The sequence below is a fragment of the Oncorhynchus clarkii genome, unplaced genomic scaffold (assembly GCF_045791955.1).
Source record: "Oncorhynchus clarkii lewisi isolate Uvic-CL-2024 unplaced genomic scaffold, UVic_Ocla_1.0 unplaced_contig_6758_pilon_pilon, whole genome shotgun sequence".
NCBI lineage: Eukaryota > Metazoa > Chordata > Actinopteri > Salmoniformes > Salmonidae > Oncorhynchus > Oncorhynchus clarkii.
In genome coordinates, this window is record NW_027261002.1 from 6,137 (window position 1) to 20,044 (window position 13,908).

The 13,908-nt window shown below is 41.5% G+C and overlaps 1 protein-coding gene and 1 long non-coding RNA gene across 2 annotated transcripts; both read left to right on the plus strand.

The window, feature by feature from the left end:
• Nucleotides 1–3,569: 3,569 nt before the first annotated feature.
• On the plus strand, nucleotides 3,570–4,176 carry LOC139403143 (uncharacterized). The gene is made up of 3 exons (XR_011633285.1): nucleotides 3,570–3,669; nucleotides 3,751–3,853; nucleotides 4,114–4,176. It is a non-coding gene; the product is annotated as an uncharacterized lncRNA (long non-coding RNA).
• Nucleotides 4,177–4,202: 26 nt separating this feature from the next.
• On the plus strand, nucleotides 4,203–5,297 carry LOC139403142 (gastrula zinc finger protein XlCGF7.1-like). Its single transcript, XM_071146849.1, has one exon. The coding sequence runs from the start codon at nucleotides 4,245–4,247 to the stop codon at nucleotides 4,947–4,949; it is 705 nt and encodes a 234-aa protein (XP_071002950.1). The 5' UTR covers nucleotides 4,203–4,244; the 3' UTR covers nucleotides 4,950–5,297.
• The last annotated feature ends 8,611 nt before the right edge of the window (nucleotides 5,298–13,908 follow it).

Genomic DNA, 13,908 nt, shown 5'->3' on the forward strand with positions numbered 1-13,908 from the left:
TCAAACGAGAAGAGCGGTACGTCATCAACAGGCGACACGATAGCATCCTTCTAGACCCGAAGCAGTATCGTTATTCAACAATAACAAGCTAGGGCTTTACATAAGTATTCAAACTAGTATAATCATCCAACATTTTTAAGCAACGATAGGCAATTTGGCTTAAGTATTTCGGTTGTAGATTAAACGGTGCATGAAGAGCAGAAATGGCAACAATGGCGGACTGTGTTGGTTATCAATTGCAAATAGCTTCGATAATGGAGGTGCTAGCCAATTCGGCGGTGGTCGAGATCTGCAAAATTGTTGATGATGGTTATTCCTCTCTGCGTTCCCAAATGGAGCAGGAAAGAGTGCAAATTGAGAGGGAGAGAGAGCAAACCGAGAAAGAGAAATATGTGCTCCGACGAAAATTACGCGAAATGGACGTGAAGATGCGGAGCTATGAGCGAAGACTCAGAAGACGCGATCTACGGAATGAAATGCATGCAGTTAATTTGAGAACACATGAAGGTACCGACAGCTTATTATTATTTATATATATTTATATATTTATATATATAAACGGGTTATAAACAGGGCTGGGTTTCTAAATGCAATCCGTTAGTTACCTGTCAAATTGTAATCAGCAACGTAATGTTTGGCTTGCCCAAACTCCCGAACGTAATATGATTACTTTCCCTTTAAGAGGCATTAGAAGGTAAAAATGAATATTACCAATTGAACGACAGCTATTGCGGGATAAATCAATGTTAGCGTTTACATAGATGGCCATAAATCGATGGTGCATTTTACTGTATGGGTTGGCTTTGTAGGCTTCTTCGAACCCATTACTTTCTACTACAGATAATAATACAATTAGGTTATCTTTACATTAACAAAGTCTGTCCGATTTCCAGTCACTCCAATTCATTGAATACCCCATGATCTTGAAGAATACGACTTGAAATATATATTAGCCAAATTATTTTACCGGAGCATAACCCAAAAACGAAGGATTTATTAACTTACTTTGTTGTTTATCTTGTCTTGGAGGACTGATCGGCCTCATTGCTTCGAGTTGAAAAATAAATGCTGCTCTCATGGAATGGCATGCATTGAGCACTACCGAAAAGTACCATTTGCTTAAGAAAAATGAATGACATATGCTGCATTTGCTATAGGCCTAATGTTTATGTTTTTGGTGCTGACGCTTTGATATTTCCATAATTTGCAACTATCAAAAGTGCGCGAGTTTGAGCATGTGTCTGTTAGGTAAATGGCACCCATACAAAACAAGATTTTAGTTTTGAAACAGCAGTAAAAGTGCAGTCGACTGGTATTTTGGACGCAGTAATTGTAGTTGAACTGCAGGTATACAGCACTGTAACTGCAAAATTACTGCAGTAAAATAATACTGGCATTTTCAACGAAGTATTTGCGACATACTGCAGTTATACTTCCCTCTGACTGCAATCTTTTTTTGTGAGGGCAATTTTTGGGAATCAGCACAAATTAGATTGAGCAATAAAAGCCCCACTCGTGGACTTCTTAAATTAAAATTGTGTTTGACAGTATGAAGCACAATAACACGGAGTAGTGTAGAAGGGAGGAATTCCCTCTAACTGTTATTCCATAGGGTGAGATCAACATTATGCAGCTGTTGCGAGAGTGCATACTTCACTGGCTGTACAATTAAACCAGTATTGGGATAAAGTACACACAGTGCCAGTGCCTTCAGAAAGCGTTTGTACCCCTCGACTTTGTTGTGTAACAGCCTGAATTCGGAATGGATTCAATGTTTTTTTTTTCTCACCCATCTACACACATCACACCAGAATGACAAAAACATGTTTTTAGAAATGTTTGCACATTTACTGAAAATTAACTACAGATATTTAATTTACATAGGTATTCACACCCCTGAGTCAATACTTTGTAGAAGCGACTTTGGCAGCGTTTACAGCGGTGAGGTCTCTAAGAGCTTTCTACACCTGGATTATGCAACATTTTCCACTTATTATTTTTAAAATTCTTCAAGCTCTGTCAAATCGGCCATTGTCCTGCTGAAAGGTGAATTCATCTCCCAGTGTCTGGTGGAAAGCAGGCTGAACCAGGTTTTCCACTAGGATTTTGCCTATACTTAGCTCCATTCAGATACATTTTATCCTTAAAAACTCCCCAATCCTTAATGATTACAAGCATACCCATAACATGATTCAGTCATCACTATGCTTGAAAATATGAAGTGGTGTACTCAGTAATGTGTTGTTTTGGATTTGCCCCAAAAAGTGAATTACTTTGCCACATTTTTTGCAGTATTACTTTAGTGCCGTGTTGCAAACAGGAGGAATGTTTTGGAATGTGTTTTATTATGTACAGGCTTCCTTCTTTTCACTGTCAATTAGGCTAGTAGTTGTTCATCCCTCCTCCGTTTTCTCCTATCACAGCCATTAAACTTGAACTGTTTTTTAAAAAGTCACCATTGGCCTCATGGTGAAATCCCTGAGGGGTTTCCTTCCTTTCCGGCAAACGGAGTTAGGAAGGACACCTGTATCTTTGTAGTGACTGGGTTTAATCATACACCATGTAATTGTAATTAATTAATAACTTCACCGTGCTCAAAGGGATATATGCAATGTCTTTTCATGTTTTATTCATTTGTAAACATTTCTAAAAACATATTTCCACTTTGACATTATGGGATATTATGTGTAGGCCAGTGAACAAAATCTCAATTGAATACATTTTAAATTCAGGATGTAGCACAACAAAATGTGGAAAAGGTCAAGGGGTGTGAATACTTTTTGAATGAATTGTACACGTTTGTGAACAACCATCAACCACAATCTGACAAAGGTGCAAATGGCTAAATGAGATACCAGCAGTGTGATTCACATCAATGCGCTATGTAGATATCAATAATAGGTGATATTCGTATCGTCCGTAGACTTCACCACTGCTGTCATCCTTACCTCCAAGTGTTTATTCAAGTTGGATAATATTTGGATGACGACAGCATTGGCACCAAGACATAGCTTGGACTGTAGCCTACAAAAGCCTATTCCTGCTCTTTTCCCGCAATCCATCAAACACCTTGGGCGTGTCATCATAGTCGTCTCTGACTTGTGGTCAGACTCACTCAGGTGGAACAAACTTAACTTGCGCCTTTTTTCAATGCTGATTTGAATATCATAGAGAAAACAGAAAGATTCACGCAAACATCGTTTCTGAATTTAAAGGTAACCCTAGGAGTAATCCTAGTTTTTCAAAAGTATCTGTAATCTAATTACAATATTTTTCCTGGTAACGGATTAGTTTGTTTGTTTGTAAGCAGTTACGAATTACATGTAATCCGTTACTCCCCTACCCTGGTTATACATGTTTTCCTGTTGTTTTCCTGTTTCACTAAGCAAATCAGAATAGGAGTGCTGATTTAGGATCAATTTAGCCTTTTAACCTGAATCATAATGAATAAGAGCAGGGCACCTGATGGGCAGGGCACCTGATGCTAGATCATCACTCCTACTCTGAGACACTTTGTGGATATGTGCCCAGATCTTCATACAATGATCCTAATAATGACAATGCTTCGCAGTTTCAGTGTCTTCAATTGCCATGCCAGTGAGTAATGACCAGGCCCGAGGCCCCCTGGCTACAATCGAGGACCATTCACAATACCACCACATGCCTCAGGTGTGTTTTTGCTGTCAAAATGAACGTAAATGACATGGAATAGGCTGAAACGTAATCTGTATTTTTCTATTTTATTTACAGGAAGACAGAACTGCATTGTCCCTAATCAAGCAGGAAAGAGTGGACAGCTGTGGCGTGGACCTGAAGGTAGAACAGAACATCAGCTCAGAGAGTAGACCCACTGGTAAGTTTCAGTGCAGATATTGATTACTTAGAACACTTTTTTATTTACAATCCACTCACTGTTGAAATACCCAACACACAGGCTACTGGCCTTAACTGAAGACATCAACTCTTAGCCCTTAGCTGAAGAAATCAACTCTTAGCCCTTAGCTGAAGACATCAACTCTTAGGACTTGTGCTGTGTTTAAAGGCAACCTATTGTATATGATTAGGAATGTCTGATCATTGTGTTGATGACTCCTTTTTCATCCTTGATGGTAGTTCCAGAACCCAACGACGATGACAGCGAGAGACATAACATGGCTGACACTCACAGCTCGCCCACAGCAGCCACAGAGGACCCCACTGAGCCCACTAGGACCAGTGGATCCGAAGGTAACCTCAAGTCAGAGATGGGGACAGAGGGTGTGAACCAGAGACCCCAGCAGCCAACAGGACCAGATCTCAGCACAGAGATACTGAATAGCCCCGGTTTGGATCTGGCTCTGATGCAGGAGAGGGTTCTGGGGCATCTGGGGCTTTCCTTGGCCCAGGCAGCAGCCGCAAACGCAGAGGCTGCCGGGCATCCATCTTGCTCCTACCAAACCCAGGCTGACGTAGAGAGCCAGTCCAGACAATTCCCCGGCAGCGATATGGGCGTCTTCGCCCCTTTTGACATGACAGCTCCTCCTCCTCCCGCACCGCCAGCGAATCAGAGGCAGCCGCATGGAGCCACGACGACGAACGAGCCAATGGGCTGTAACTTCTGCGGCCGCATCTTCCACAGCCAGGCGTCCCTGGAGGTGCACCAGAGGGTCCACACGGGACAGCGGCCGTTCAGCTGCCCACACTGCGGCAAGTCATTCGCGCAGCCCAACAACCTCCGGGTGCACCTGCTAATCCACAGTGGCGAGAGGCGGTACCGTTGCTCGATCTGTGGGAAGAGTTTCATTTCGTCAAGTCACCTTAAGAGACACAGGACCGTTCACACCCAGGAGAAACCCTACATCTGCTCTCGGTGCGGCCAGTCCTTCACTCAACTCTGCAGCGTTCGGAGACACAGACAGCAGTCGCGGTGCGGAGAGCCGCCTCACGCTCAAAACGAACTTTCTGCTTGACTGTAGAAAAGGTGTTGTACAGTACGTGTGTGTGTTAGCTGTATCTGAAGTGATTTACACTAGCTATAGGTTTCCTGATCAAAACGTTTCGCCTTTTAGTCACTTGGATGATAGGTCCACAGATAGAAGTTGAGAAATGTATGTTGTTAACTATAAATGAATATTTACCTAAAGATGACACTGTCATTAGCTTTATGTGACTGTTTAGTACAATACATCCCGTCTTACCTTGGTCATAAGGTAAGATGGGGTTGTCCCTGGGAAAGGCTTGTTTTTAGAGTAGTACTTTATTGATCCCAACTTGGTACATGGTTTTATTTTACCACTAGAAGAAGTCCAGGAGGATGAAGCAGGACATTACGGAGACCAGTGGATTGGACTGAGCCCTCGTCTGGCATGGCTGACTTCACTGTGTGACTGAATCACAGGGATGAACGAAGCAAATAATAAAAGGTTTTCCTGCATGTTTTGAAGGAGTTGCTGACAGGGTCATTTGAGACCAATGCACGTTCACGTGCTAGTCGGAACTAGGAAACGCTGAAATTAATGACTTGCTAATTGGCTCTAGTTATCATAGGTGTTTATACACTTGCTGCGCTGAACCAGTTAGCAAGTCGGAAATATTTAAGTTCCGACTAGCACATGAACGCGGCAATACTGAGGTATAACAGGTGAGAAGCAGTTTACACAGGCAGCCCAATTCAATTTTTCTCCAAAATGGTCTTTTGACCAATCACATGAGATCTTTTCACATCCAATCTTTTTCAGAGCCAATCTGATTTGTTAAAAGACCAATTAGTTGGGGGAAAAAGATCTGAATTAGGCTGCCTGTGTAAACAGTTGAAATGCACAGTGCGTGGACAGTTTACACAATCAGGTATTGCAAGAGAAGGGTTAATACATGACAGAGGAAGTGCAGGTTTATGCTGTCAAATCAAATAAATGTCAATTAAATTCATGGGAAATGGCCCACTGGATAGCTTTTTTCTGCAGTATTTTTATTAATTGCTTACACCAATCACTTATATCTGCTTCCTTGTAAGTAATCACAGCTCTCCAATTGGTTGGATTGGTTATACATATCCAATCAATTGTCTATATATACACACACAATGTATGTGCTAACCTCAAGAAACAAGAATGGATGCATTACTTAACCAAATCCCTATCGCGGAAATTCAGCATTACAGCGTGATTGAAATGTAAAGGCCGATGTTCCCGCGTTAATGGAGACTGCATTCACTGTAAACGTTGCAGATGTCGGCGCAATATGAAATCCCATTTTTAACACGCTATCTGTAATGCTTCAGCAATCCAGATTGAATAGAGCCCCTAGACCACGGTTCTCCAACAGGTACACTACCCTTCAAAAGTTTGGGGTCACTTAGAAATGTCCTTGTTTTTGAAAGAAGAGCAAATGTGTCCATCAAAATAACATCATATTGATCAGAAATACAGTGTAGACATTGTTAATGTTGTAAATGACTATTGTAGCTGGAAAGGCCTGATTAAAACAAAATAAATGGAATATCTACATAGGCGTACAGAGGCCCATTATCAGCAACCATCACTCCTGTGTTCCAATGGCAAATTGCGTTAGCTAATCCAAGTCTTCTAGGCAGAGTTGCAAAGAAAAATCCATATCTCAGACTGGCCAATAAAAAGAAAAGATTAAGATGGGCAAAATAACACAGACACTGGACAGAGAAACTCTGCCTAGAAGGCCAACATCCTTGAGTCGCCTCTTCACGTTGAGACTGGTGTATTGCAGGTACTATTTAATGAAGCTGCCAGTTGAGGATTTGTGAAGTGTCTGTTTCTCAAACTAGACACTAATGTACTCTTGCTCAGTTGTGCACCAGGGCCTATGTAGATATTACATTTTTAAAATCTGCAGTTTTCAGCTACAATAGTCATTTACAACATTAACAATGTCCACACTGTATTTCTGATCAATTTGATGTTATTTTAATGGACAAAAAAATAGTGTTTTCTTTTTGAACGGTAGCATATATGGCGAGCTACCAGTAACTCGCAGCCCACCTATGAGTAGCTCGACAAGCCATTCATGTGTTCCATTGCAAAGCTACTATCCAATCAAAGCCACATTGACATTATCCCACCCCTGGTTAGCCACTTTTGGCTTAAAAAGACAAACGTAACACAATATCTGCCAATTAATTTCCAGCAATATTTTTTTTCCAGAACTCACAATTGTTCTTCTGATGTGATTCGAGGATTGTTCATTGTTCCTCTATGAATAGTTGTAATATTGAGTAAATATAATAATATATATATATATATATATATATATATATATTTTAAATCTTGGTATATTGACAGAAAACTGATATTGTACACCAAGGACCCGGGGAAGAGTTGCAGGGTAGAGGATAATCAAATAATGTGCTATAAATTGTGTAGCTCGAGAAATGTTTCGTTTTTTTAAGTATCTATCATGCTCGAAAAGTTTAGAGGCCCCTGCCCAAGACATTTACTGCGGATTATACCATGTGTTTACGGTAAATTAAAATGTACGATAACACGTCATCATTAAGCGACACCGACCATGGCTATTATTGTAATTTATGAAAACAATAATTCGCTTTTTGTTTTGAATTTAATGTTAGGGTAAAGGTTAGTGTTATGTTTAAAATCAGATTTTATGAAGATAAATTGTAGAAATAGGCGGGGTTTAGCCATCCAAGTGGGGTGCTTCATTTTGGTAGTAGTGAAGGAGTAACGTTAGTTAACTACCTACTACGGATTCCATGGACTGCAGTGGTTCAACTCAAACTTAATCTGGCTGAGTCATACTACGAAAAAAACAGCGAGACACTGTGATGAGACCGTGCTTCCTGCCTGCCAACGGACTTTCTCTCCCGGATTGACCACCTCCCTCAGATGACCACTTAAACCATGAACTTTCTAATGACTTGTTTTTATAAATTACAGTATTTGTCTTTTTTTGTGCGCTTTGAGATTATTTCAAAAGGCGCTATATAAATAGAATAAATTATGACTTTGTGGCTGTTGTAACTAACTTTAGTGAAGACCCACGTAAACCAGCCTTTCTTAAAGTATGGGTCGCGGACCTGTTAATGTTGGGTCGCGACGTGTCAGAGTAAATGTATAATTATGTAATGAATTACTGGAATTGATTTGGCCAAGTGCAACTGCGGTCTCTGTTTAGCAGCGCTCTCAGTTTAGCAACGGTCTCTGCTCAGTTTATCACCTGCGCGTGTGTGAAGATGCCCATGTGCTTCGCGGTTTACCTGATCTTTTTTCTTGAAGATCCCTCCGCGACCCACAAGCTGCTGCGCTGTCTTTCAGCAGCAGATGATGCGCTGTGGTTCAGCGGCAGCTGATGCGCTGTGATTCAGCGGCAGGTGATGCGCTGTGGTTCAGCGGCAGATGATGCGCTGTGGTTCAGCGGCAGATGATGCGCTGTGGTTCAGCGGCAGGTGATGCGCTGTCGTTCAGCGGCAGATGATGCGCTGTCGTTCAGCGGCAGATGATGCGCTATCAGCCACTGATTTGTCATTCCCACTCGCCATCAAATTGACTCATGCTAGCAACAAATTCTGACTGAGCTCAATCGTCATGAGAAGCCAATACACCGATGAGTTTCTCGCTCTGTCATACAAACTTTGAGAAATAACGAGGACCTCCCTCAATGTGTTTTGTGCGGGAAAGTGCTTAGTAATGAGTCAATCAAAACGAACAAATTCATATAACGACACGTCCTGATACCGAGGGAATTGTTTCAGAACAGGGCAGAATGCTTCAGGAAACAGTGCTTCGACTGTGGGAAAGTAAATCCGCTAGCAAGGCATTGTTGTCATTTTATAACAGGTGATGAGCAGAAATAAGGGAGTACTCTCTCATAGTAGTAGATGTGAGTTTCTCTTGTTGAAAACTGTGTGTGTATTTTCTGCTCTACATCCGTGATTGTTTTTTTGAAATATTTTTTATTTAAATCGAACCTTTTTATTTAAATAGGGAAGTCAGTTAAGAACAAATTCTTATTTACAATGACGGCCTACCCCGTCCAAACCTGGACGATGCTGGGCTAATTGTGCATCGCCCTACCCTATGGGACTCCCAATCACGGCCGGATGTTATACAGCCTGGATCAATCAGTTTATTCCAGTTCAGAATAAAAGTTATGACTTCTGTTTTAACAGCAACAGCTCCAACCTAGACTGTCTTTCGGCAATAATTTCTACAGTAAGATGTACAGTAGGCCTGGACATTTTATCTGTACTGTTACTTAGGGTTGCACTATCAAAAATCCTGCTTGTCTGTTCTGTTATGTATCTGTGTGATGTGATCAATCAGTTTGTTCCAGTTCAGTTTAATTTTAATAGCAACAGTTCCAACCTAGACAGATATGTAAGAGTTTTTAATGGGTGAAAATAAACATGAATAGCTATTTATATGGCAATTTAATTTAATTGTTATTTGTTTTTGTCTATATTGCATTTGTTTTAGGCATAAGGGCAATGACATGTACCAATATTTACATATAGTTGCATATGTTCCTAAACTTGGGTCCCAGGAAAACACAATTTCTAATTTGGGTCTCAGGCTGAAAAAGTGTAAGAACCTCTGATGTAAACAATCAACAGTCTACCTTTGTACGGGTTTTCAGCCAAACAGGACAGGTTTCATTCATAAACTGATTGTTTGGTAACATTATTTTGATGTTCAGATGGAATCACGTTCTGGTTGTATCGGATTCAGACTGCATTTTGCAACACAGGTAGCGTCTATCATGGAGATGTTGAGCGAAACCGCCGCAGCAAAAATCTGCAAGCTCTTTGAGGATGGCTCCTCCAATTCATATTTGGAAATTAAGCAAAACATGGCTCAAGAAATATACTGCTATGAAAGAAGAATTAAACATTAATTGAAAGTAATCGAAACGAGAATGGAAGGACTACTTGCCACACAGGCAGAGTGACAAAACCAACATTTGGTTAGCCGACCGACTACACTAAATTCCTAGATTCATGATGGAGTTGAGTGGCGAATATTGTGTGCGGACAAGTTCCGACGTCACATAAAATACATGTTTAAAAAAAATAAAAATCAACGATTTCCGAGTTGCAACGATGGGACAAGACTAACTACCAACTGGATAAAAATAAAGATTTCAGCACACAAAGTAAATGCGTGCTATTCCTTGGGTGCTAAAATGCGCAGACTGGTCTCATAGACTAGACGTAACAAAGTAAACTTAAATCCGGGATACTCAAATTAGTATATGTTACATTTGGTATGGTTACATAAAATTGATTACTTAAGGCAAAAACAACGAAGGTTGCTTGTTCGAACCCCCGAGCCGGCAAGGTGGAAAAATCTGCCGTTCTGCCCTTGAGCAAAGCAGTTAGCTCCCCCCACAACATCTGCTCCCCGGGCACAGATGACAGAAACGTCAATTAAAGCAGCTCCCCGCACCTCTCTGATTCAGAGGAGTTGGGTTAAATGCTGAAGACACATTTTGGTTGAATGCATTCAGTTGTGCAACAGGCTAGGTATCGTCTTTCCAAAAGGTTCCATGTTCGAATCTCGTCACAGGCAACTTTAGCAACTTTGCAACTACTTATTACTGTTTAGCTACATTGCAACTCCTTAGCATGTTAGCTAACCCTTCCCCTAACCTTAACTTTATAACCTAACGCCTAACATTAACCCCTAATCCCTAGAGCTAGCTAACGTTAGCCACAACAAATTGGAATTCATAACATATCATACGTTTTTGCACATTCGTAAAATATTGTACAAATTTCGTTGTGTTTAGTAATTAATGCTTTTTGAGGTCGTATCGGTTATACATTTCTTTGTCACAGTTCGATTTCGGTTTAGCATATTTTTTTCAACAATAAATGCATTATGAAATAATGAGATTACAATGATTTTAGCTTGTTAATGGAAATTCCCGAGTTTATAAACCCAGAGGTGCAACATTGAGAGACTTCCGGGAATTGCGAAACAGACTAGGCTTATGTTTGATAAGTCAATGAGAGAAGTGAAAAATTCTTCCTTAGTTGTTAATTTTCTCGAAATCTAAAGGCACAACCTAGATTTGAGCCAACATCTTAAGTAGTTGAACATGTTATTACTCCAACCCATGAAGGTTTCAAACTGACACATTTAAATGTGTCATAAAGAACTTTATATCAAAGGAGTGCCTTTGAGTTCATGGCCTGCACATGCGCAGTTCGGTACGAGACGACCGTTAGATCCAATGATGTGTTTCTGCGCATGAGCTTAGCTAGCAAACGTCTCCATGACGAGACCTAGAAGTGTGATCGGGGGGATTTCATACTGTATTGTCTTGGGTGTATCCTTGCAGAGATCTTTATCTGTCTGAGCCGGATGTATTATGGTCATTGTAGTTAATTACCACGTTTTTCCACTAAACTAGGTTGAATATATGCTTAGTGAAAACTACAACTCCCTTCAGCCCAGTGTCCCACATAGTTCCTGACTTGATTTCTCTCTAGAGTGTAATTCAAGTAATTTAACTGACGTTGGTCAATTAGTTGTTTAATAACCGAACCCCCCCCCCCCCCTCCCCCCCGAAATGTTGTTAATCGCTCAGCACTAGCAATTCATAACATATCATATTAATTGTAATTCGTAACATACCATAATAAATGGATTACGGACATCCAAAAGTACATACCATAACATATACTAAAGGTAGTGTCTCGGATTTACGTACAGAATAATACGAAATGCTCTGAGACCACGTTGCAATGCCAGCTATTCTTTGGGTGCTGAAATCTGTAGTTTTTGATTTAAACAAATATTTTATTTGATGTCAGAGCTCCAGTCCGCCCACAATAGTCGCTGCTCAACTCCATCATACGTCTTAGAGTTGAGTTTAGTCGTCTACTGTGCGTGTACCCTATCTGGCTTGCTACCAATGAACTTGCCAGACCCATTGAATGCACCCACCAAAGTCTAAATTAGTCCTTGATAAGATGAAAATAATGAAAATCAGCAGTGGTCAGCACAGGATTCGAGGTCCAGATTTGAATTTGCCTGAGCTAGAACCATGAACTCCAGTGTCCCAGCATAGTAGATCTGGTAACAGAATGTTGAGTTGGCTACCACTTGCATGCTAACTTAATCTAACGATACATTTATTAACCAAACAACCACATCTGATCATTGGTCAGGTGGTTGGAAGTTGTAGTTTGTGACATAGATTCACTCACTCATTTGTCATCATTCTGACAGAGAATGGCAATGTCTCACTTTCTCCAGGAGAGGGAATCCTCTGCATGCAAACTTGCAATTTGACTGAGGATGAGCACAACACTTTTAGAATGCACTGTGCTGGTGAGCCCACTACATCACTTTATATGACTGTCCATAATATTCCACTTGAAAATATCAGAATAATATTCCTGAATGAAAAACGGTTGTTTATTTCTACAGGAGGCAAGTGCCAAATTGCCAGGAGTCAAACAAGAACATGTTGCATGTTGGGACGGTATTCATGAAATGGACACAATGAGCCGTGGGACCAACACTGCTCTCAAGTCAGAGGCAGACACTGAGGGAATGATCCAGACAAAACAGCAGTCAGGAGCTGAACACAAGTGTCTTCCTAAGTCTGAACCCGATTGTTTGAATTCGGGCCTCTCTGCCCCAGACGTCGAAGACTCCTCGTGTTTCTACGCCACAGACACTAGAAGACAGGCGACGCAGTTCTCAGACACCCCAGCGAGAGCAGCACCGCCGGCAGCATAGCTCCAATACAGATTCCCCCAGGACAGGCAAGGAATCGCTACACTGCAAACAATGAGGCAAGACTTTAAGCCAATACCCAGTGCTAGAGGCACATGAAATAGTGTGCTCAGGGGAGAAGACGTATATGTGCGAAGCGTGCGGCAGGGGTTTTCGCAAGTCGGAAATCGCAACATGCACCTAAAGTTTCACGCCGGCGAGAAGCCGTTCGTCTCCACGTTGTGTGGGAGGAAGTTCATGACCTTGAGTCACATGAACATCCATGGTAAAGGGAAGCCGGTCAAATGCTGCAAGTGCAGGAAGTGGTTCCTGGATATAGACAGCTGCCAAAAGCACCAGGTGGCACGGCGCAGCACGGTGTGACCAACACCAACAATAACCTTCTCAGCTGTGAGGAAAGTTGTTCTCTCTAGCCTGTCATCTGAACAGACGGAGACAGAAACAACGGCAGTCACAATGAACAACAGAATCAATGGTTGTCTGTCTCTATCTTTCTGTGTTTGTCTGTCCGGCGATCATTATGAAGAGAAGGCTGATGAACTTGATAGACTTGGTGGCTCAGGGCCCGAGTCCTTGCCTTCCATTCATGGGTTCAAATCCCATTTCTTGTGCTTTAGTGGACATTTCCACAAATGTCACTGTCAAAATGACAAAGAAAACTATTCAATGTGAAAGAGATGGTTGCTCTAGGGGTCGAGGTCATGCTTTTCATCCATGAGTTATGTGTTTGAAAACCCATCTCTTTCTCTTCTGCTTTAGTCACTGAATGTCGATGTCTAAACTACAAAGAGAAGTGTAATGAGTGTGAAGGAGTCTGTGGGATCTCACCCCATTAGCACAGGGCTGTAGGTTTGAACCCAGTGCTCTGGAAGAGGGTTACCTCACCACTGAGGACTCCACTGGTTGGGACTGAAACACATAGAAGGGCACAATAAGTAGGTTTGGTTAAATCCTGTGGTTTCAGAACAGTAATCAGCAGTGGCTGGGACAAGTAGACAACCCAATGCTTACAAGGCGAAAACTTTATGACTGAGCCAACACCTCCTTCGCTTCACTTCTCTTCCTATGATAGAGTTAAGGAAACATTGATGAGTCCACTAATAAGCCCATGTTGGAGCTGAAGATGGCAGTCTGTTAGCTCTGTGGCACCCACACTGGGTTTCCCTGTGACCTCTACTAGTCAGGGTCAATA

Bases quoted from the DNA above. Each gene is read 5' to 3' on its own strand.
- LOC139403142 (XM_071146849.1), top strand. From the start codon at position 4,245: ATGGGGACAGAGGGTGTGAACCAGAGACCCCAGCAGCCAACAGGACCA.